This window comes from Palaemon carinicauda, chromosome 37 (genome assembly GCF_036898095.1).
Source record: "Palaemon carinicauda isolate YSFRI2023 chromosome 37, ASM3689809v2, whole genome shotgun sequence".
Classification (NCBI taxonomy): Eukaryota; Metazoa; Arthropoda; class Malacostraca; order Decapoda; family Palaemonidae; genus Palaemon; species Palaemon carinicauda.
Genome location: NC_090761.1, coordinates 27,152,655 through 27,178,133, shown reverse-complemented (window position 1 = coordinate 27,178,133; position 25,479 = coordinate 27,152,655). Strand labels below are relative to the sequence as shown.

The window sequence follows — 25,479 nt, the reverse complement described above, 5'->3', positions numbered from 1 at the left end:
ACCCTCCACAAGAGTGTGTGCAACAGACTTTGGACCTTGTGGGGTCAGCCTACCATAGATCTGTTTGCCACCTCCATGACCAAGAGACTTCCGCTGTACTGTTCCCCAGTTCCAGACCCAGCAGCAGTTCATGTGGATGCTTTTCTGCTGAACTGGTCCCATCTCGACCTTTACGCATTTCCACCGTTCAAGATAATAAACAAAGTCCTTCAGAAGTTCATCTCGCACGAAGGGACACGGCTGACGCTGGTTGCTCCCCTTTGGCCTGCAAGAGAATCGTTCACAGAGGTACTTCAATGGCTAGTCGACGTCCCCAGGACTCTCCCTCTAAGAGTGGACCTTCTACGTCAACCTCACGTAGACAGGTTGCACCCAAACCTCCACGCTCTTCGGCTGACTGCCTTCAGACTGTCGAAAGATTCGCTAGAGCTAGTGGCTTTTCGAAGGAGGCAGCCAGCGCGATTGCCAGAGCAAGAAGGGTTTCCACTCGTAGAGTCTACCAATCTAAGTGGGAAGTCTTCCGGAGCTGGTGTAGAGCCAATGCAGTATCCTCTACCAATACCTCTGTGACCCAAATAGCTGACTTCCTATTACATCTTAGGAATGAGAGATCCCTTTCAGCCCCTACGATTAAAGGGTACAGGAGTATGTTGGCTTCAGTTCTCCGCCACAGAGGTTAGGACCTTTCTTCCAACAAGGACCTTCAAGACATCCTTAAGTCTTTTGAGACTTCTAAAGAGCGTCGTCTATCCACTCCAGGCTGGAACCTAGACGTAGTCTTAAGGTTCCTTATGTCACCTAGGTTCGAACCTCTCCAGTCAGCTTCCTTCAAGGACCTTACCCTCAAGACTCTTTTTCTCGTCTGCCTTGCAACAGCTAAGAGAGTCAGTGAGGTTCATGCCTTCAGCAAGAACATTGGTTTCACGACCGAATCTGCAACATGTTCTTTTCAGCTCGGATTCTTAGCTAAGAATGAACTTCCTTCACGTCCTTGGCCTAGATCGTTTGAAATACCTAGCCTCTCCAACATGGTAGGTAATGAGCTAGAGAGAGTTCTTTGCCCTGTCAGAGCTCTCAAGTATTATCTTAATAGGTCTAAACCTATTCGAGGACAGTCAGAGGCCCATGTCCAAGAACGGGGTTTCGTATTATATAAGGCTTCTGATTAGAGAAGCCCATTCTCACTTAAAGGAGGAAGACCTTGCGTTGCTGAAGGTAAGGACCCACGAAGTAAGAGCCGTAGCTACTTCGATGGCCTTTAATAAAAACCGTTCTCTGCAGAGCATAATGGATGCAACCTATTGGAGGAGCAAGTCAGTGTTTGCATCATTTTATCTTAAAGATGTCCAGTCTCTTTACGAGAACTGCTACACCCTGGGACCATTCGTAGCAGCGAGTGCAGTAGTAGGTGAGGGCTCAGCCACTACATTCCCTTAATCCCATAACTTTTTTTTTAACCTTTCTCTTGAATGCTTTTATTGTTGTTTTTATGGTTGTTACGGTAGGCTAAGAAGCCTTCCGCATCCTTTTGATTTGGCGGGTGGTCAATTCATTCTTGAGAAGCGCCTGGGTTAGAGGTTGTGTAGAGGTCCTTTAGTAGGGGTTGCAGCCCTATATACTTTAGCACCTTTGAGTTGATTCAGCCTCCAAGAGGAACGCTGCGCTCAGTAAGGAAGACGAACTTAAAAAAGAGGCAGAGTAACGGTTCAATTCGACTTCCTTACCAGGTACTTATTATTTCATTGTTATTTGAGATAACTGTTATATGAAATATGGGATACTTAGCTATCCTTTAATCTTGTACACTGGTTTTCACCCACCCCCCTGGGTGTGAATCAGCTACATGATTATCGGGTAAGTTTAATATTGAAAAATGTTATTTTTATTAGTAAAATAAATTTTTGAATATACTTACCCGATAATCATGATTTAATTGACCCTCCCTTCCTCCCCATAGAGAACCAGTGGACCGAGGAAAAATTGAGGAGGTGTCAACAAGAAGTACTATAGTACCTGGCCACAGGTGGCGCTGGTAAGTACACCCCCTTCTAGTATTGTGATAGCTGGCGTATCCCTCCATATAATTCTGTCGGGCAACGGAGTTGACAGCTACATGATTATCGGGTAAGTATATTCAAAAATTTATTTTACTAATAAAAATAACATATTTTTAAAAATAAAAGATTACTAAACCTCTGACCCTTGCCGATTCTAACTTCAAAACAGAGATTGATAAAAGTCTTTTGAGAACATTTTTTATAAATCAAAAACTTGAAATCAAGTACAGTATACTGCTCAGTATAGATGAAGTACAAGTTAAAATGTAATAGTTAAATCAAGTATTCTCCTCAGTACAGAAAAACAAGTTAAAATACAATGAATTCAAATATACTGCTCAGTATAGAAGCACAATTTAATATGTAACAGAAAATACTAAATTCATGGAAAAAAATATTTCAGTAACTTATGTATAGATTTGATCATTATCATTGCCACACCTGTCTACGAAGGTGCTCAGCCTGACCATGGGTACGACCAACTTCTAACTGCAGACTGGTCAGCTGGCCAGTAAGGTACTGCATTCGTTCTCCTTTTTGGCCATCTTCTCGTCTTGTGTTATTGAGCTTCTGTTCTAACTGTTACAGCAAGTGACACATTAATCATAAGTGATGTTGTGTAATGGATACATTTAAGGGTGCATCATATAAATCTCATAATTCAGTTGCAACTATAATTAAAAGCGGGTTTATCAAGCAAAATAATGCAACACATAATTACAAATGCTTCAAAGCTGAATATCCCAATCTTAAGCTTACCTTGTACAATGTTTCATCCTTCAGCTTCACCTCTTGCCGTGAAGCTGACAGATGACTCTGCAACTCACGCAGGAGGATACTCTTTTCTGCAAGCTAATTTTAGGTAGGAAATAGGGTAAGGTTAAGCACAAACTTTAAGCAATATTCTTCAACATTAAGATGTTTGGGTAACTGGTAAGAAAACACAATAAACCTCAATAAGGCTAGATAAAATAAATTTGAATGAAATTGTACCTTATTCAGTAAACATCTGGATAACTACCTATATTACATGCCTAGTCATGGTGGAATTGCTAATTTTCAACAGTTATTTTAAAGACTGTAAGTACTGTATACAGAAAGACATTTGAAAACTACTCAAAAAAAAATTATGGGAGCCTAAGTGGAGCAAGAGCTTTTGATAAAATAAAAATATATTTTTGGGGAGTTATTGTGTTCTCCACAAGATCGTTCTGGTTTCTGCTAGAACATGAAATCAATGTAGTAATAGGATGTACTAAAGAAATATCATCTTCCCTGCCCCATGGCAAGTGTATCAATGGGCAAGCATAGAATTGGAGTGTATAACAAAGGCCCATAGGTTCAGGATTTCTAAAACTCCTCACAGGAACTCCAATCTAAATTCATCTGGTAGCAAAAAATTTACCACAGGAGGTGCTGTGACAGGATTTGAGAAAGCCTAAACCACCTGGCCTCTTTGACTGTAGTGAGTCTATGCTTGCAGTTTGAGACTGCCACTGGGGCAGGGAAGACAATATTTCTTTCTGCATACTCTATTCTGTTGTATTGGGTTCCCTATTCCAACCTAAATGGGAAATTCCTTGGAGAACACAGATTTTCTAGCTCTTAAAATAGCTCTATAGCATCTAGTAAATACATACGATACAATAATTACTGAAGTGCTCTAAAATTCCTGATACCTGGATTTCAAAGCTATGCCCACAAGATGAATCCCTAATAAGAGTTACACTAGATTGAGCTGATCTGTTTAATAATATTCAGAAGAAAGTTGATCTTTTAAAATTTACAAATAAAGAAAAATCTCTAAAATGTACCACCCTCTTCCTTTCACGAGTAATCAAATGTATGTTTAGAATGGACTATCCTTGAGCTGAATAGCTATTGAAGGGAGTGAGGTGTTAGTCGGATAAAAATGAAAACCACCCAGGCATTGGAATCACCAATGTCTTCAGCCAAAATGTTCACATTCCTTTTCATAGAAGCTAATACTAAATTATATTACAATACTTCATTATTTATCTTATTAAAATAAAATAGATATTAAACATGATCTGCTTTTATTATGTGAAATTCAAGCAATGTCAAAGCTCATATCAAGAGCACAGAGTGAAGTATTCTCTGGATCATGAATTTTTTATACTGTATTGCGGTTTTAATACTTCACAATTAATGATAGAACTACTGTATGAAAGCTTATACAAAAGGAATATACTTGTAACAGTTCAATATTACTGACTTTGATCTGAGGCTATCAAATACAATACAAACATAAATCATTAATTTCAAACCCAACTGAAAATCCTTTCTTAATTCATTAACTAGAATATTTGATTGTCAGCAGCAAGATATTAATAGAAGCACAGCAGTAAACTGGTAATTAAGGGACATACAATTTCAAGGATGTAAAAGCACAGCAAGATATGGCAAAACCAAATGTATTTTCCAATAACTGACCTCATTCTGTAATTTGGAGACTTGGGATTCTAGCTGTGAATTAGAGTAGTATCCGTTTGACGGAGATGAAGCGGACCGTTCATTCATTGCACCTTTATCAAAGCTGTCAACCTGAAGACAAATGAATATTAAGTGATGCAGAAAATTGGGAATGATAGAAAACTGGTCTAAAATATCCAAATTATTCATTAAGAATATCTGATAAAACTTATGCATGTGATCATTTAGATCATCCCCTATTAATCATGCTTCAGGCTCTGAAAATATTGTTGGTAAAAGGTGATATAAATAGCATTAAAGTTTAAAAGATATTATTTCAAATCTTACCTTGTAGTCATCATGCTATTATCCCTGAAGCCAAAGACTTCCCGACCTCTAAATAAAGAAACGGTTAAAATTTCTCCCTCTCTCCTTCTTCTCCCTCCCCTGTGAGCCCTAGTTAACCCAGTAGATGGTATCAAGGGGGGAATGTCGCCACAGGCATAATAATACCAAGAACTTTATATAATCATTGTCAGCTACACCTTGCTTACTGGCAATCTAGTAATCTACAAGTAGGATTTGAAAGAGTAACAAGGCATGTATTTATCTGGTTTTAGATACACGTATGAGCCAAATTATTTCCAAAAATATGGTACAATGGATCGAGCAAGAGTTCATAACAGAACTAAGTGGTTACTGGTAATGAAAAAGTCTTGGAACAACACTTGAATCATTAATGAGGTAGCTGGTAAGTGGCAAGAGGTAAGAAGGGAAGCCCCACTAATGTGCCTGTCATAGATTGAATAGCCACTTTGGTATATAAGTGAATGTGGATTAAGTTTTGGGGTCGATGGTATTAAAGCACAGGGTCCCAATTTTGACTTGGAAAAGATAGTTTATTTTATGATAATCAGATTCAACTACCTTCTATTGTCTAACATAAAGTGCATTTCGAAGTAGACCTTTACCTACTTCCTTATTTAGTCTTGTTACAGAAGATTGTATTTAATTAAACTATAAATTACGATACATTACTTAGTGCTTAGCATAATTCTTGGAAGGATTGCAGGAGAAAATTGAATTTCTCCGGCCAGCAATGTGATTTAATGCATAGATGTTTGGAATGTATATATTATCTATAGAAATGTATAAGATACAGTAAATTATAATGTAATAAAAACTTATGACAAAATAACTGCAATGAAGAAACTGAAGAATGGGAAACATTATTGTGCTACTTGCCATAACCGATAGATTGTTTCATTACTTAACATGTATCTTTTAAAACAAAAGGAAATAGGTTAATTATTGATACATTTTTGGGGGTTAACATGATAAAACTGAGCTTCAGGAGGGTAAGGGGTTTAGGTTGGAGAGGGAGGGAAGAAAATTTGTTTCGTTTTTATCTAGAGATTGAGAAGCTGCCAGTGGCTCCAATGACATTAGCATGATGACTACACAGTAAGTGTAAAATTATATTTATTTACTAAAGGCTACAGTAATATGCATCATTGCCATAATTTTTATGGCATATCCATACTACCATTCATGTATTTACATATATGTAGACACTATCAATTTGTTTTATTGAGTTGTCAGCATTATTGTTTTCTTTTATTCTCTCTATTTTCCTATATAGAGATTACAGTCTGAGGAAGCATCCTTTACAACTTAATGGCATTTTAGACTTATTCCAAAGAGATGGTGGTTTATTTTTAATATAATACAACACAATCTAACATACATATACTGTAGTTTCCTTATGCAGTTTTGAAACATATGGCTGCTTTTTTTCTCCACTCTCTTCAAATCATGTTGAATTTAAAAATATAATTTCCTTTCATCAAAAATTTAAAGTACAAAAGGAAATGATCACATTGACTTTTGAGTTCCATATAAAAAACTATTTAAATTTTGCACACTTAAGGAAATCAGTTAGTTTAGTTTCACTTCCATCTATGTTGTCTGTAATAAACTCAATAAAAAGAATATAACTACAATGGTACCAAAGTAAAATACTAAAAGAAAAACAAAATAAATGGCCAACTTTTTGACCTCACAGATCCAAACCTATGGGCCAAAGGTGGCATAGCATCTACATTACCGGAATATGAAATTACATGCTATTCTATACAAATAGCTACACTTACTTGATATGTTTGTGTCCCTTCACACTTTGAATTCTTTTTATTGTTTCCTAAGCCTTCTTTCACAGGTGTTAATGTAGTCTGGAAAATGACGTTAACACAATAGTAATTCCCATAGGATATTGAAAATGACTACAGCAATGTATAGTTATAAAATTAACTAGGCTGCATTTTCCACTATTTAACAGAACTTATGAAATTCAAATCTAAGTATATAACATTTAACTTTGGAAGTACCTTTAATGATTTATATTCTATTGAAATAAGTTTTTTAAAGTAGTTTTACTGTAAAAAAATAGGAAGTATAAAAACAAAATGATGAAACCATATCATTATAAAAAAAAAGAATTACCAGCTCAATGAGTCGAGCTCAATTCTGCAGAGCTGGCCTAATTAAATACATGAGGGTGCTGGCCTAATTAAATACATGAGGGAAAATTATTATTAACAAGAATATTAAACTAAATAAAAAAGAAATGTATAATAAATATAAGAGATAAATATGAGAAATTTGGACATAATTTGTATTTTTCCCTAACTAATACAAACCTGGTGTTATTTATTTGGATTATCTTTTGGCAAAGCTGGAAGGTAGCCATTAGACTTAAAGTACAAGGTGGCAACCCTGCTTAAACATTTGAATGGGTAGGCTGGGGTGGCTGGGGGTACTCAACTGCCTCTATATATACTCTCACAGCAGCGAGGTACATCATTTTTTATTGCAGGCATGAATTCTGGGGGACAGGTGTTGGCGGGCCAATTTATATAAATAACTTCAGGTTTGTATTAGTTAGGGACAATTACAATTATCTCCGAATTTGTCATCTGTACCCATAATAACAAACCTTCTGTTATTTATTTGGATGACCCACTCTTATGTGGGTGGAAGTCCTAAGTCTGGCATGGACATTGACCCGGTTTTACCTAGTACAGTATATGACTGTGGTCTTGGGAAAACTTTGACACCTCGCTAAAATATACAAGGTGAGTACAATAGCAGCCTGTACAATATAGTGTAATAGAGTTTGTTGTCTTGTATGAACACCTTCTGAGTTTATATAGGAAAAACAAGACATATCCCATTGCTTACCTCGCAAAAAGCAATAAGGACGTGGACAGTACACTGTATAAATTTATGAGCTATACTAGACTAGACAAGGGAAGTGATAATTACCTGCAGAGGTTGAAGCCAGCTTGCAGAGGGACCCATGGTACTGTACCCCAAGGGAAGGGAAAATGAAGAAAGGAAAGCCAGACATTCTCTCATTCATCCCAGTCTTAACCCGGGTAACCAATGCCGTTGACCAACTGCTATTTGTCCATCAAGGAGCCTGAGGTATCTTAAACCACTTGTGTGTTACGTCTTCTAAGTAATGGACTGTGAAGGTAGTCTGTCTCTTCAACACGCCTGCTTGAAGTACTTGCAACACGGAGAAGTTGCGTTTGAATGCCAGGGAAGTGCTGATTTCCCTGACATCATGGGCTCTAGGTCAGCGAGCTAGAGGAGGATTGGGACCCAAGGCTCTGTCGATCACTTGGCGGGTCCAGGAGGAAACTGTGTTCTTAGTGATCCTCCTCTTTACTCTCCCTGAGCTAACAAACAGAGGTATTAGTAGGGGCCGTGTTGCTGCCATTCATTTAAAATGATATCTTGAACTCCTCACTGATCTGGGTGATTGGTTACAGAACGAAGAATCGCAATCTGAAAGGGCCCGAATCTATGGTCCAGTACCCGCGGATTTTGAGTCTTAGCAATGAACTCAGGGACAAAGCCAAGTGTCACTTCCTCTCATTCCCTTGAATGGGCGATGTCATACGAGAGGCCATGAAGTTCACTGACTCAATTTGGCGAGGCGAGGCTAAAGCGAGCAGGAACGCCGTCTTCAAACTGTGGTTTCGGTCATTTGCATGGCATAAGGGTTCGTAGGGAGGTCCTTTTAAGGATCTCAAGATGTGAACCCCGTTCCAAGGAGGAGGCCTAATCTCTGACTGAGGGGATGTGATCTCATAACTCTATGAGTAAAGAAAGCTCCAACAAAGAGGAAAAGTCAACTACTTTCACCCTAAAGGCGAGGCTTAAGTCTGAGCGATAGCCTTTCACCGCCGAGACCGAAAGGAGCTTTTCCTCCCAAAGGTATACAAAGAACTCCGCTATTACTGGAATAGTGGCATCGAGGGGAGAGATATTCCTTCCACGACACCAACCACAAAATACTCTCCAATTTGCCTAGTAGACTGAGGCTGAGGACTTACACAAGTAACCGGACATTCTCTCCGCAACTTGTGGTGAAAAGCCCTTCTGAGAGAGGAGACGCTGGATAGTCTCTAGGCGTGAAGTCGAAGCGATTGCACGGTCCTGAAAAAGATGTTCGCGTGTGGTTGTTTGAGTAGATCTGGTCGTGGAGGAAGCTCTCGTGGTAGACCTACTAGGAGTTGCAGGAGGTCTGGAAACCACTCTGCGTGATGCCATACTGGAGCTACAAGGGTCATCATTAGATCTTTGGACACTCTGGTCTTGTTGAGCAGTCTTCTCATCAGACAAAACAGGGGAAAGGCGTACACGTCGATGTTGTCCCACCATTGTTGAAATGCATCTTGGCATAGAGCCTGAGGGTCCGGGACTGGAGAACAGTACAGTGGAAGCTTGCTGTTTAGAGATGTTGCAAACAGATCTACAGTCGGGAAACCCCATAAAGTCAGGACTTTGTTGGCTATTTGACGATTCAAAGACCATTCGGAGCCTACTATCTGAGTCGCTTTGCTCAGATTGTCAGCAAGCATATTACTCTTGCTGGGAATGAAGCGAGCTGATAGGAACACCAAATGATCTTATGACCATCTGAGGATCTTTACTGCAAGATGGCATAGAGGCTGCGAAAAGGTACCGCCCTGATTGTTTATGTAAGCCACTACTGTTGTGTTGTCGCTTGTCAACACCACAGAGTGACCTGTCAGCAACTGCTGGAACTGATGAAGAACTAGGTAAACTACTCTCATCTCTAGAAGATTTATGTGCTGGCACCTTTCTGACTGACCAAAGGCCGGAGAGCGTATGGTGCAGCAGGTGACCCGCCCCCCACTCTTATTTTGATGCATCTGTGAAGAGCATTAAATCTGGAGGGGGAACGAAAAGATTCTGGCCCCCTTGAAGGTTTTCATCTGCCATCCACCAATTCAAATCTGTCACCTGATCCTAGGTTATAGGAACTCGAGTGTCCGGTGGATCGGAGTGTTGGTTCTACCCAGACTTCAGCTGCCATTGCAGGGATCTTATCCTGAGGTGGCCATTTGGAACTAGACGGATAAGAGAGGTTATACGGCCTAACAGACTCGACCAAAGAGAGTCTGGAAGGACTTATTTACTGAGGAAGGGCACGGCCACTTCCCTCAGTCTGTGTACTCATTCGTCTAATGGGAAGACTTTCTCTTGGATAGTGTCTATTATCATATTGAGTTATACCAGCCTTTGTGAAGGTTGCAGTACAGTAATGACTTCTTGTGATTTATCAGGATCCCCAGATCCTGACAAAACTCGAGAAGCATGTCTCAGTGACGAAGAAGGGTTGTCTTCGAGCCTTCTAGGATCAGCCAGTCATCCAGATAGATGAGAAGACAGATGCCGTTCCTGTGAGCCCAAGATGACACTAGGGCAAACACTGGTGAATACTTGAGGGGCTATTGCGAGACCGAAGCATAGAACCCTGAACTGATATGTCTTTTCCTCGTGTATGAATCTTAGATACTTCTTTGATGACGGGATAGATTGGGATCTGGATGCATGCGTCCTTCAGATCCAGTGTGCACATGAAATCCCTTGGATGAACTGCTTGAATGACCATGTCTGCTGTCTCCCTTCAGAACTGAGTCTGTTGCACAAACTTGTTCAGAGGATAGAGATCAATGACTGGTCTCCAGCCTCCAGTCGCCATTTTCACCAGAGAAATTCGATTGTAGAAGCCTTGGGACCCGTCTGCAACCTCTTGGAGAGCACCCTTCTGCAGCATGGTCTGGACTTCGGCCCTGAAGGCCAACTCCTTTGTGGATCCTTTCGCATAGAAGCTTAAATGCACTGGATCCTAAGTCAGAGGAGGGAGATATTGAATGAACGGGACACGATACCCTAAGGCGATCACTTCGACCATCCAGAGCTCTGCCCCCTGAAGCAGCCACCTCTACCAGCAGTGCCCACCTCTACCAGAGGTGCTCACTCCTAGTGGGAGTGACCACTTCGACCACCTCCCTTTCTGGTCTCTTTCTGGCCTTTGGATGGAAAAGGCCACTTAGACACCTTAGAAGGTCTGGAGGACCTAGAAGTTGACGGGTGAGAATAGGAAGGTCCTTTCTGAGTCCAAGATGACTGGGGAGATCTACCATAGGGCCTCAATGTCATAGCCTTATGGAGGAGAGAATTGTTTGAAGATTTCCTCCATCGCTCAGCAACCCTCTCTATCTCTTCTGGAAAAAAAGAGAAAAGAACCATCAAGGGTGGAGATACTCAACCGAGAGACTTCCACCTTTGGCACCTGCTTATGGAATTTCCTGATAACAGTATCCCTTCTCTTGAGTATGGAATTCGCCCACAGGTTGACAACGTGGTGCGACAGGAACTCAGAGTTCGGGTACCTGACAACAGGAAAGACGCCAAAGTCTTCTGGGCGGACTCCTTCGAAAGATCGTGGGAGCAACCATGAAGCCCAAGGATCCCAGCCATAGATCAAGCAACGAAGCAGCCTGCTTGGCGTACTTCACACCTCTCTCTATGTTCAGGAGCTCAACTGCCGAAAGGGAGGCCCTCAAAGAGGAGAGGGTTTGAGTAGGGAGACCCTTCATTAGAGAGACTACTGAAGGGTCGAGGGACATGGTAAATGAGGTTCTTCTTCGATCTCGTAATACTTCCTTTGTAAACAAAAGGAAGTGGAAGGGACCGAGAGGAGGAACCTGCCCTCAAGGAACTAGAAGTTCCACCTATCCTTTTGGCGGCTGTCAAACCCTTAGACCAGGGCAAAGCGGCACTGGACCTGGAAGGCTTCTGGGCCTCGAATATTCCATCGAGAACCATATCCTTCCCCTCCTGAGTGGTGGAACCAGGAGTAGACAGCCTATTGATGGCCCTCATACCATCAAGGACCTGCCAAAAGGTGTGCTTCAACTCACGTCTTTCTTGTTCAGAATGGTAATTAGGACTATAGTATCCGCCTTTGGAAGATTCTTGTCATCGGAATCCAAGGGGCCGTCCATCTCCAGGCTCACATCCAGAGTTTGGGGTAGGTCAGGGTCATCAACTATATACAGTATATCACTAGAGGGACCCGCCACAGGGGACCTTCTCTGTGCCTCAGCCATATGAGCTTCCCTTGCCGCAACGTTCTTGGGTTTCGTCTTGGCGTCCTTTGATTCCCTAGGCACAGGACGTTCCTCCGTGGTCTTAGAAGGGGGAACTTGCGAGGTCTTCGTGGTACCTGGCGAGGCTTTGGCAGCAGGAGCTGAAGGCTCCTCCTCTGGAGAAGGTAAAAAAATCGAACGCTGGTCCGGAGGCACTACCTCAATCTCTTGAGGATTGCAGGGATGGATGGTTATCTCCCTGGGTGAGCCTAAGTCCCTGCTCGTCCTAGGGCGGATGATGTCGGCGTGTGGTGGAGTTACAACCCATCCTCCTTTTCTGTCTCTTGGTCATGGTTTCCTTTGCCTTCACTGGAGTAAAGGGTAAGTTGGCCACATAGGAGTCAGAAGCTTGAGGACCTTCTGCACGCGATCGGGGTGGAGGTGATCAGCGAGCCTTGTCCGACGTTGATCTCCTTCTAGGATCTTGACTCCCAATGGACGAACTAGACAAGGGTTCAAAGGGAATCCTCGGAGTCGCCTTGACTGGAGCACTCGGAGGTTGTGACAGTGGAGGAGCCACATTCAGAGACTTCAGCAGGGTGGTGAAAAAAGTACTCACCCATGCAGGAAGTACTGTTCCCCTAAGTAAGCCCCGGACTTTCCTTGGAGGTCTAGGCGAAGAACATCCCTTGGAAGGGACTTTTGAAGGAGCTTCAGTCGACGCAGGGGAGAGCCTCTAAGGCAGAGGAACACGTTCTCTCAGTGGACAAGGAGGACAGTCCAGACTAATAGGAACGTTATTGAACCTATTAGGCGGCTCCTTGAAACCCTCTGGAAAGGGTGTCGGTCTGCCGCTGGAGGTGGAAGAAGCTGAAGGCCGGGGCGAAGGTGATGGTACCACACTTGCTCGCGGTTCTGACACATCTACTCATGAATTGCTCACGGAAATCGTCGATTTCCTTGTAAAATCACAAGATTCGTGAGTAAACTTGCGCATTTCATGCATCAACACGCGATTCACGAGCAGAAATGCTCACAACAGGAGCACTAGGAGCCACATAGGAAGAGGAAGGTTTAACGCAATTCATGAGCAGAAGTGCTCGCAACAGGAGCGTCTAGCTCTCATTCAAGAACGGCGTGAACATCGCGTATGCCTTGCTTGCGAACGTGAGCGTTACCCTCGCGAACTTGAATGTCGTTCTCGTGAACGGTACCCTCGCGAGCGTGAATGCCACCCTCGTGAACGGGGCCATCGTCCTCGCGAGCGTGATCGCCGTTCTCGTGATCAAGACCGTAGAGACCTAGGACGCAAGGGTCTGGACCTGGGTCTAGATTGTGCTCGTGATTGTGCAGAACGCGATCGGGAGACTTCTCATGAAGAGGAACCCCTCCGAAGAGAGCGTTGAGACCAGGGGTCTCGTGAACACGAAGCTCTAGGGCGTGAACACCTTCTAGAAGAAGAGCTTTCGGATCGCGATGACCTACAATCTGTCAGATCTTCCGATTGTCGAGAACTGCGATCAGGGGAAGAGTGGCCAGAAGGGCAAGATGATGGTGATACTTGTCCTTTAGTGCTGCTGGTGGTAGGAGCACTGGTCCCCAGGAGATCAACACCTGCATCCTGCGGGTTTCTGTGGGGAGAAACAAAGGGTTGAGGGTTACAGGACAACGAGGTCCGAGGATGGCAAGAGGGTTCGTTGTCAATAAGAGGCCGTTGGAAAGGCGAACGCGAGCGATCACCTCGTCTACGCGAGGAAGGGCCAGGAGAGGGTGAAAGATGGACTTCGCACAGTTCCAGAGCGTGAGATGTTGAAGACTCTGGAGAAAGACCCTTGTTGTCACCGCACTGAAGGAAATACAGCCGTTCCTGATTCAAAGGGGGTCCCGAAATCCCTAGGTCAGCTACACCTGAAAAAGATTAAAAGGGAAAATAGCTTCCCGCCGGCTGAAGGTGAAGTTGCTCCTCTAGGGGAAGCAACGACCCCACTAGTACTCCAGGGTTGCCAAGGAGTTAGTTGGTCTGCGCTCCTATTCGATTGTCCCTTGGAAGAGTGCGAGCGAGAAGCCTTTAAAAGAGATTTGGGGGTATGAGAAGAAGAAGAACGTACATTCCTCGCCCCTGAGGGAGAAAGATCGCGCTTGGCCTTCTTCTTCTTCCTGTGCCATCCAAAGGTCTCCCATTGGGGAGGCAGGCCACTCCCTACTCTCTGTGTACGGCAAACCTTGCTCACATCGATGCCCAAGAAGGACACAAGAGTGCAAGTCGTCTCCAATGATGACATGAAGGTACAGCATGTGGCACCTTCGCGCCCTGGACAGATTCACATAAGGGTGATCGTAGAGAAAACATGCACACCTGGAAAAAAATGAAAATCAAAAAGTCCAACGACAGTCTAGGGAGAGAGAGGACACCTCCGATCTCTACCGAGCCAAAAGAAAAAGTGACGTATCTCACTGCTGTGAGAGTATATATCGAGGCGGTTGGGTACCCCCCAGTCACTCCCAGCCTACCAACTCAAGCGGTTAGGCAGGGTTACCACCTCGTACTTTAAGTCTAATGGCTACCTTCCAGCTTCACTGAAAAATAATCCAAATAAATAATAGAAGGTTTGTTAGTATGGGAAAAAAAATAAACTATGATAAAAAAATTTTGATAAATAAAAATTTAAATCTTATCTATAACCAATGCTTAAAATTTATCTTTTATGAATGGGCCTTAATTTTATAAATTGAATTTTTCTTTTCATTAAAAAGTTTTTTTTTTTGTTAAATCATCCACCTTGACCACAACCTAGTGAACTGAAGCTGTAAAATTCTAGTTGTTGATGCTATTTCCACCTTCACCAATATTTCTACAACCCTCACAGATGCACAGAAAATATTGTACAGTATACAGTAATTTCACTTCAATTTTCATAAATAATAAAAAATTTTCAGTTATTGCTTCCCATGCAAACCTTATAGTATACTTTTGTATAAAATAGAAATGATAAGATTATAAAATAGAAATGATGTGATTTAAACTATCTATCAATATGCATTCTTTCTATGCTTAAGACAAAAATAATAGCTGAATATTGGTCTTCATTTTTCTAGCTCAATAAATACTAATATTTTCCATTATTTTCAACAAAAAAATTCTACTTTTACATGTTAATTAACATCTAGTTGTAGTGATTAAGTCAAAGACTAAACACAACTGAAATCAATGGGCATTTGTATAGAGTTGGACTGGTGGAGATAATGGGGAATGAGTACTTTCTGTGAGTGTAAAATTCTTGGATATATAAAAAAATAGTTCACAAACTCTAAGGCTCAAGTACAGTGCATCATAAATTTTCTTCTCTCTACTGAAGATAAATAATATCTAAGTAGTTGACTAAACTGATGAGTTTGTTAATTGGAAATCTCAGCGTTAGCATTTTTACATGATATCTACGGTATACAATAGTACTGTGCAGTACAGAAGGTCCTTAACTTACAACCTTTCAGAGATACAAACACAAATCTACCTGAAAATAACAGAGATAAGATAAAGAAATCTATAATAAAACAATATTATGACTTTAATACATTAAGAAAAACAACATTTGTAATAACCTGATATCTATTTCATATGAAATATGAATTTTGTAGCTGGAAATCACAGGTATAGGATTCAGGTTAGGCCTACCCTAGGCGAGAATTTAGCCAAATTCGACTTACAAACAGTTTCTTGGAACCAATTAAGTTTGTAAGATGAGGACCTTCTTTCTGTACACTGCCTACTGTATATATTCATACATTAAAGTTTGGGATTTCCTGAAGATGTAGCCCCATTTTCCTTTGTTTTTTTTATATACAATGAAAATATTGTTTAATTAGAAAAAAGAAGAAAATCTTTTATAAACAAACAATTTAGTATTGATTGTTAGTTCCTTTTTAATATCTATTCTCAATTATTAATAATGATGCATCAAAATTGTTAGCTAATGAACGAGATGTGACTTTGACCAACTATATTACTATTTTTTTCATCTCCTATTCATTAAAACACTTAATTGGGAAATGAAAAAGCAGTCTTGTTTTAAAATATCATATACTGTACATTCTCTTTCCCTCCCTCCCACTCTTTCCCTCCCTCCCCACTTGCACAACTGCTTACCTATATAATTCTAATTCATTATGATCTAACTGCAAAATAAGGATGGTGTATGATATACAAACCTACATATCATAACCCATAAATTAGAGAATCCCTCAAGTATTTTCTTATAAAATTTGGGAATGTTGCAACAATAACTATAAATGATTTCCACAAGGAGAATGAGAACTACCTTAGGACTTAATGAAGACACTGTCTCTCGCAGCTCTTTAATTTCCCTCCTTAGATCTTTAATAACTTCGTTTCTAAGTTGAAGTTGCATCTTCGTTTCATGATGACTTTGCTCCTGTTCTTTGACCTGGTCTTTCAACGCCACAATTTGATCGTGACGTTCAGCGACCTCGGATGTTAGCACAGTGCGGAGCTCCACTTGCATCTACATTCGTGGAGTTTTATGGATTAATGTTGTTAATTACAAGTTCATGTCCAATAATTAGTTGCATCACTCAAAAATAGAGAACTAAAACATATAAGGTTAGTAACAAATTCAAATGCATTCTATAGACTTGGAAAATCTTTGAAGTGAAGTACATTAAGGGCTGCTTAATGCAATTGAAATTAATTTGTGAATTATGCATTATCCTTTAAAGTATAAAGAATATCTATAAATCGATGGTGCTATTTTTTCATAACAAACCTAGTAAAACTGAAGAAAGTAATTCTTTTCATTTATACATACAAAGCGTAAGAGCTTTTTAAATAAGGGTATTGCCAACAGTTATTTTCATCGACAAGAAACTAGCATTTAAAGATATCAGCTCAATGTCACGATATGCATTATCATCCTAAAATTCAACTGTTTTAGTACATCCTCATGTTACTGAAATTTTGTTACAAATTAATAATATACCAGGCTATAAAAAACCATAAATTTCACATGCAGCAAATATCATTCTCACTATGCACTACTCTAAACCATAAGAACCAGATTAATCAGACCACATCAATCATTAATAACAAAAAAAATACATGCTTAATCTACTGACTTATTAGCTTTATACCAACTCTAATCAGACACCTACAAAGGCACCAAGAAAATGCTTCATGGAATATACAAACCTGCTGAGACCTTGAAAGCTGGTCTTGCAACATGTTGATGGTTGGAGCACAAAGTGAATGTGTATCTTGAAGGGTAGAATGTTCATTACGTAACTGCTGGCATTCGTCTTCTAATTCTGCCAAGCGGCTTGCTAGGATGTCTATGTTTTCACTGAGTTGTACTTCCACCTACGTCATAAATAGATTTACTTTAGTTGTTGGGCAGTAAAATTGTAACATCAGAATTTTCAACAGATTTTTAAATGAAATTAAAGTCTTCAAGGAAATAATTATTGATAATTGGAAATTTAACACAACCACTGTCTTCGTATAATTTTAACACACATCTAGGCAGTGTTTAACATCGCTTTCTACAACATAATCAATTTATATTGGGATTTCTTTAGTATATCTTGACAGACATGAAAGAAAAACTTACAACAGTACTTTAATCTCGTATCGTGTTACGTACTAAAGGACATCGTATGAAACCCTTTAGCGCATACAGCTGGTACAAATAATGAATAAACTAATCAAGAAAGTGAGATATATAATTTTCATAAAGTAAGTATTGAAATTGTAAAACTTATAAGAATGCTGGTTTTAGAATTTTTTTTTATTCTAACTTGTTTTTAATGGTTAGGGTCATTTTAAAGGTCAACACTGAAGGTTGATTAATATTTCCCAAAGAGTATTTTTTATTTCAAGAATTTTCAAAGTTAAGGGTCAATCTATTGATCAACATTTTAGTATTCTCTGATTTTGATGGAACTTGGCAAAAAGATACCTTGGACATAAATTATTGTTTTTACAAGATCACCTTAAATGCCAAAATTACACTTTTCAGTAACTGGATTGTTTCATCATTTCTATATTTTCCAGTACATACTTCAAAGGTAGGTGTTTATTTTCACAGAATATATTTAACCTGGATTCTATTTTCTCTGTCTCAATCAGATTTAAGTGTGGAAATATCACTCTTATCTTCTACTTCTAAAAGTTAGTAAGTATTTCAAGGTTCAGTGATTATTTTCTCCAAATTATTTAAACATTAATATTTAATTGAAGGAGTAGAATTAATTTATACCCCCCCCCCAAATTAATATCTAATTCTAAACTAAACTTAGTCATGAATATATCTACATATGATGTAGTTTTGGTGTCAAATGCTAGAAGAGACACTTTAAACTTACCGGTAGTTATTAAAACTTAGTTATTTGTATTAAAATTAGTAACAAAAGTTCTCCTGTCACCCAATCACCAATGCAACTTTATTTGGCCATTTCAAGTGTTTTTAACAATTCTGGAATCTTGTTAACATAGTAAAAAAATAGAGGGCCACAAGATGGCACACTAATGAACAGATATGACACTGAATAGCAGGCCGCTTCAGTCCACCAACTAGAGTTTGTGAACTACTTATGAATAGTTTTGCATTCTCCTGGCCAGTTTTTAATCTTAGGTGGCATATTATTTGGGAAGATACAGCAACATCACTTGTATCTCCAATTTCCTTCAAGTCTCAAATCTGTAGCTGGGCTATAATTATTTTACATGAATGAATTAAGAAAATTATTGATAAAGCTTAGGCCATTTGAAGCATAACAAAATGTTACTGTCGGTGCCATTAATTTGTTGTATCTACTACATTGTATCCTAATATATCAATTTGCTAATTTAAAAGATATTTCATTCAAGTTGCAGCTCAAATTTATAAAAGAAGAAAAAATTACTATTCTTACATTGTTGTCTCCCATTTCACAAAGGGACGAAATTGATCCCTTATGGGAATCCTTTTTAGATGCTTTACAGAGGATGTGACGAAGTACTTCTTCTTTTCGAGTTACCTAAGAAAGATATAGTAGAGACTCATAATATTATGTGGATGGTTTCAAATTAAAATTAACACCCTTGTAAAATAAATATAATATTTTAACAACAATCGCTAAATTTCTAATAACTATTTGACAAAAAGAAATTAAACTTGGTAAAAAGTGAACCGCTCAAATCAACATAGCTCCACTTATGAGATTTATTTACATAGGCTCATTATTATGGTACCTTTTTAAACATAATACATATTGTAAACAATGTCCTTAAAGTACAGTTTGGTTTATACTAAAAATAAAATTAAATTTCTTTTAATTTTGTTGTTTTATTATCAGTTTCTTTTACTTAACAGAAGTCCAGATCCATGAAGGATTTGATAAATTGACATGTTACTACTGTATTTATAAGGATTATAGTGACTATAAAATACTAACCTCAATACTTTCGTGTTTATTTTGATGACGGAGTTCTTGAATGGTATGATTAAAACGACTGACTTCTGCCTGGGACTCTGCAAGCTCATGGTGAATTTCTGTGAGGTGTGCCTGCAGATGTACAAAAGTATAATTTTTTAACTTTTATCATGATTACATTTTAAGCCTTGGAAAGATATCACGCAATTGCCCTCCCCCCCCCCAAATTATATGACATCACTATTCACTGATTCTTGAAAAACTAAGGACTCCGCTTGAAAATTGCAACAGTATCATGTACATGCTGAAAGTGTTACCTGCTATGTGGCTGGTATTATTGGCATAAGACAATTTGTATAATTGGTAATATACTTGCATTCAGTAATACAGAAAATAATAAGCAAGTATTTATCACGACAATTGATACTACTGCACTCTCAATGGTTATGTGTAACCAGTATATAACATTCAGGATGTTAATTATACCTGACCTTTGACACTGCAGAAGTAATTAATGATTAATATGATGAAATCACAACCTGAAAGTTTATTTATAGCTTTTAAAAAGAAGATAAACTGTATTCATAATGCATTCTACCTGCAGATCAGCAATTTGTTTGTCCCTTTCTACAAGTTGGCAATTGATTTCTTCATGGGCTGTTTGTGAACATCTCAAGTCAGCTTTTAATTTCATGATCAGAACATCTTTCTCCGACCCTCGGCTACCATATATACTGCTATCAGCATCCTGCAAAAAATCAATCATTTAGAATACATAAATGTCTACTGTTCTTTTGACTAATCCTCCAACTAAAACCATCTTTAGGTTGATAAACCATTATGGTTGGTCAAAAAATACAAACTGCAACTTGACATGCTTGGGGGATGGACCTCTGCATAAATATAAATTTGTTTCAATAAGCTTTCTCTGGAACTCGCATTCCTTTTATCTTGAAGCAAGAGCTTCTCAGCCATAAAATTGAAAATGAATGTATGCCAATTTCAATTTGCCCATGTCACCAACATACAAGATATTTATATAGTGACTGACGGTGTTTGATGTCAGTGTGAGCATCAGACAATTCTACTGGTGACACCAAAGAATTTATTATCTTGTTGTTGAGGCAAACAGCAACCCACACCTTTGTTCTCACAGACTATTTTTTGTTGTTTTTATTCCAAAACTCTAAAATATAGTCAGCTTTGGAATTATTTTTGTTCAGGAGCTATCATGTATATTTAAAAGAGTTACCAGAGAACATTAGTGTCTCATGGGAAGCACAGTGCAAAATAGGTATGATGAATGTGTTCCCCTTTCTAACAACGGGATGAGTTTCTTAAACTTTAGAATATGAGAGGAAAAGACAGAGATGCTAGGTGTAGAAAGAGGGAATTAAATACTAATAATGGAGACCATGATTCTGGCTCATACTCAATCTTAGCTGGCATTTTTTTTTACTCTATAGGGCACTCGTGTGTCAAGAGTAAAGCCTCAGCTTTGACCATCCCACTTCATTTCGTGGGTTGATTCAAGATGATGTTCGAACTTCGTCATCTTCTCAAACAGCCATGTAAATTACTCTGGTGCAAAAGACTAAATCAATTCTTTTTACCTTCATTTTTAGGTCTGTAAAGAATTTCTCTATGTTTAGAGAGAGCATAGGAAATATTTAAAAAAATATTTCATTTGTATATTCTATTCTTGGAGTCATTCATTTTATTTTCAAAGATATTTCTGAAATTTCTAAAAGACTTGAATTCATCAGATTTCTAGATCGAGCCTTGATGGACAGCTGTTTTGAATTGAACTATTTAAGAGCTATTTAAACTGTATTAAGAGCTATTGAAATGTTTATGGCACCATAAAATTAATCTGGATCACGGACATTTTATTAGGTGATCAAATTTAGATAATTAGATTTCAGTGCTAAAGAAAATATCATGATTTTTAAAAATAAATGTATCATTCCAATCTATTCCAAGAGGGCATAATATTTAATGTGACATCAAACAATGATAAACTAGAGGAATAAATATAAATTCCCAATTCATAATTTGTTCAATATCGCATAAGTCTTACATTGATTATTATCCCCTTGGCCTCACATGGGCAATCATCATATTAGGTTTGAAAACGAACTCCAAAATATCCAAAATGTTTAAGTAACTCTTAGCATTCTTAAGATAACAAAAAACTACAAATATTTAAAACAATTTGTATTTTTCCTAGCTATACAAACTTCTGAGTTATTTACATGGGTTACTCCTAGTCTTGTTTTCTCTACGACTAAAGAATCACAGAAAAATGGTTTGACTGCATCACGTTACAGTAGCTAAGAACCACAGTGCATGGCGGCGCAGGTCGCTATCTCATGACGCTCTTCACTACACTCCTGGTCATGAAGAGGGTGTATCCTCACTTTCTCTCTTCAATTAAATATCTGCATTCACCTCAGCATACCCTAATAGTGATTGTTCATTGTGTTTTTTTTCATTATTCATTGTCACTTGCATGAATATCATTATCTGTGAGTTACAAGTGAGTGCATTATGGCTACCAAGCCAAATAGTATGCGTTCATGCCCTGGCTGTGATGGACGTCCCCGTGGCACCTTCATGAGTCGGGTAGAGGTTGATTCACACCCTGTTTGTCCCTCCAGCTGTGGTAAGGGATGTTTAATAAAATCACCAAGATTGTACTCCTTCATTTTCTGCCAGAAGTGGCAAGAAATGAAAGTTCGTTTCTACGGCAAAGGTTATCCCCCCAAGCAGGTCCTTCATTTCAAGAACCTACTGAGGCTCCAGTCACAGATGATGACAGCCATGATAACTTTGTTAATGTCGTATCATCCAATGTAGATAATGTATAGTATGAACTTTAGTCAGTACTTATGGCATAATGTGATGTGATACGATGCAATTAAACCCTTTTTCTGTTTGGTTGTAGAGAAAACGAGACTAGGCTTAATCCATATAAAGGACTCAGAAGTTTGTATGTGTAAGAATAAATTCTTTTCAAACATTTTTTCTAGTCTTAGTAGTTAATGGCATTAATTTTCATCCATTTAATTTGGCATATTTTCCAAAAATTAAAATTGACTTGACCCAAAGTGGGCTTGACTCCTGAGGTAGAGAATTCTATCAGATAGTATCAGTCATTTTGTTAATGGTTAGTACTTATACCAAGGGACAACATATCCAAAGAAACTGACTGATGGTTTCACAAAAAAAAGTAAAAAGGGGGTAGGAGGGTAGTATTGGCTACCCTGCTCACACACCCATGTTCTATCATCACTTTTGCTTGCAGGCAGGACTTACCGGGGGATAGGTGATGACGGGCTGAATTTGTATAAAGAGATCAAGGTTTGTATTGTTAGGAAAAATACAAATTACTTTAAATTGGTCATTTGGTCCGGCACTAAATATAAACCCTTTCAGTCTTTATTGGGGAAGACTCGCCCCTTAGGTGGGTGGAAGTCCTAACCAACTGGCTAGCTGGGTTTTCCCCCTTCCTGCTATGCACGTATAAGGGGGAAAACCCTGACACCTCGCTAACCTATGTGCAATAGCACGCTTTAGCGGCCTTAGCAATCTTTGTGATTGTGTGATACTAGCAGTGTGACTAGTCTAGGTAAGAATTCTCAGAAACGTAGGAATCTTTGAACCAACCATAGACATTACCCAATCCCACCTCACCAGGCGGTATCGGGACACAACAAGTATATACTGTATATCTATGCCAAGGGACAACATATCCAAAGGAACTGACATGGTTCTATAAAAAAAAAAAAACAGGTAAAAAAGAAAATGGAATTCGAAATACAGAATTCCTAATAAACAAAATTTTCCTTACATGGATATTAGATAGAGAGCTTCTTATTGAAGAATTATCCTTTTTGATGTGATCTTCCAACATTTGGTGAATATAATCTCTTTGACTGTCTTTCAAGGACTGCGATGATCTTCTGAAAATCAAAGTAAACTCGTCATTAGAATAATTATTCAGCTTACTGATTATTATATATCTCAAAATTCATATAAAAATTGTTTAAAAATACCAGAAAATTACAAATCTAATACTCTATCATACCACAAATCGACAGGCAAACAGTGATACCAGACCACAATAGTTACTGAGAATAAGGTTGATGACATCAAAAATGGGAAAACCTCAGACAGGGATCTGGCAACCAACCTGCCTCTGGTTTTCCCACTTGTGACACCATCAACCCTCATTTTCACTACCTATTGTGTCACTACCTATTGTGGTCTGGTATCACAATTTGCCCATTGAGCATGCTCGATCGGGTGGACACGGCTTAACATACAATACCATTACTATAATAATGAAATAATGGTTCTGCTCTGCTTTAAACAGTTTTTCAAAAGCACCTTAACTAAATCAGAGTTATACTAATCATTTTATACTGTATATGATTTCTGATAATATTGCCTTTTCTAGCAAAAGAAAAGAAGAAGAAGAAGTGTAATGTTGAGTAAAAGAAATTTGCAACAATATTACGATTTCTGAATAATGTGAGGTAGTAAAAAATTTGTTGACCTTAAATCCATTAAAGAAAAAAAAATTGAAAGAAAAGTAATTCCTTGTGAAATTTAACTGAAATTCGGCGATAAATATATTTAATTTAGTAAATGAAGATGAAGATCGGCAAAAACCAAATAAGTATAATTACAATCTGAGGTACCCATCAAAATTACAGCATTAACTTACTTGCCTCTTCATACCTAAATTGTGTAAATAATTCATCCAGAAGTTCCATCTCAAGGTATCAAATAAAAATTCATGATCTGGGGTTGTGGTAGCTTATTGGAAATTTCCATGCCTAGCGATCTGTTGAACTGGGATTTGAGACCTGCTCAAGCTTGATAGTTTCGTGTAGTGTCTGTAACCCCACCATCCTTGTGAGCTAAGGATGGGATATTTGGGGGAGCCTATAGGTTTACCTGCTGAGTCATTGAAAACTACTGCCTGGCCACCGCTTGGCTGGAGAGGGGGTTTGGGTGCTGATCATATGTATATATAGCCAGTCTCTAGGGCATTGTCACTGTCTCTTCCCTCTGCCATTCATGAGCAACATTTAAAACCTTAAAGATACAGTAAAATAGCAAACCTGGAAGATGATAAAACAGGGCCAAAGACCTGTTCGGGAGTGACACACGTAAATGTTAAGTCATCTGCTTCCCACTGTCCAGTAACTCTAGCCCTTGTGATTAACTGTAAGTAGAAGAAAATATCAAATATATTCTGTTACTTTTTACCAGTTTAAAATCAGTAATAGATCTATAAATATTCATACATTCACTTCATATGCAGGAAAATAAGTTGTTCTACACGAAAGTAAAGGCAAAGAGAAAAATTGATAATGATTTCCAAATAAAAGCTGTTAATGAAGAGATGCCCCTCGAGGGGAATGTGCTCCATGGTCGATGGAGTGAGTACTTTCAAAATTTGTTAAATATGAATAGAAGAGGCACAGAGCTAAAGGACAAAATGAAGGAAAGTGCTAGTGAAATTTTTTGAAATGTTTGTAGAAGTGACATTTGAGAAGGGTAGTTGATCAGTCATAAAATGAAAAGACCCTCTGATGGCACTGTCGTAGCGGAGTATAAGATGTGTCTGGATGAGGGAAAGGACAGTGAATATAAGGAAACTAGGTAATAAGTCCCAGGAATAGTGTCTAAGTGCAACTGTGAGGAAATACCCAAAGTAACATTGCGAAGCAAAAGTTGAAAAAGGCTGGACAGCAAGTTGGAAGAAATAAGAAGTAGGAAACTGGAAAGACCCTTTGGTAACCTAACCTAAGCTAGCCTAACAGCATGGGTGAGAGAGATAATTGTTTCGTTGTAATAGGAAAAATGAATACATCATATGCACAATGTCGCTTAATATATAAAGATGTATAATATGATTTTGATTAGTAAAGTGAGAGGGGTTTTAGCATGAATTGGGGTGTATGGAGGAAAAGATGTCTATGAAACAATTATGTGAGATGTTAAAAAGCAAAGAAATAAGAAAGCTGTTAGTAGCATACAGGAACCTAGGAAAGATAATGACAAAAGCAACTTTCCCC

The 25,479-nt window shown here is 38.7% G+C and overlaps 1 protein-coding gene across 15 annotated transcripts in view; it reads right to left on the bottom strand.

Moving 5' to 3' along the window:
• The window catches only part of LOC137629528 (putative leucine-rich repeat-containing protein DDB_G0290503), a 227,452-nt gene that overhangs the window by 123,223 nt on the left and 78,750 nt on the right, over positions 1-25,479 (bottom strand). For 6 of the 15 annotated variants that reach the window (XM_068360916.1, XM_068360921.1, XM_068360917.1 and 3 more), the window contains exons 4-14: positions 24,520-24,623; positions 23,241-23,352; positions 19,986-20,135; positions 19,409-19,519; positions 18,887-18,991; positions 17,166-17,333; positions 16,279-16,482; positions 6,644-6,721; positions 4,512-4,622; positions 2,817-2,909; positions 2,499-2,636 (exon numbers count right to left, since the gene is read on the bottom strand). In XM_068360916.1, the coding sequence (XP_068217017.1) occupies positions 2,499-2,636; positions 2,817-2,909; positions 4,512-4,622; positions 6,644-6,721; positions 16,279-16,482; positions 17,166-17,333; positions 18,887-18,991; positions 19,409-19,519; positions 19,986-20,135; positions 23,241-23,352; positions 24,520-24,623 (1,374 nt within the window). The remainder of the gene's footprint in view (positions 1-2,498; positions 2,637-2,816; positions 2,910-4,511; positions 4,623-6,643; positions 6,722-16,278; positions 16,483-17,165; positions 17,334-18,886; positions 18,992-19,408; positions 19,520-19,985; positions 20,136-23,240; positions 23,353-24,519; positions 24,624-25,479) is intronic. The other 9 variants (XM_068360919.1, XM_068360918.1, XM_068360922.1 and 6 more) reach the window with 9 other exon arrangements.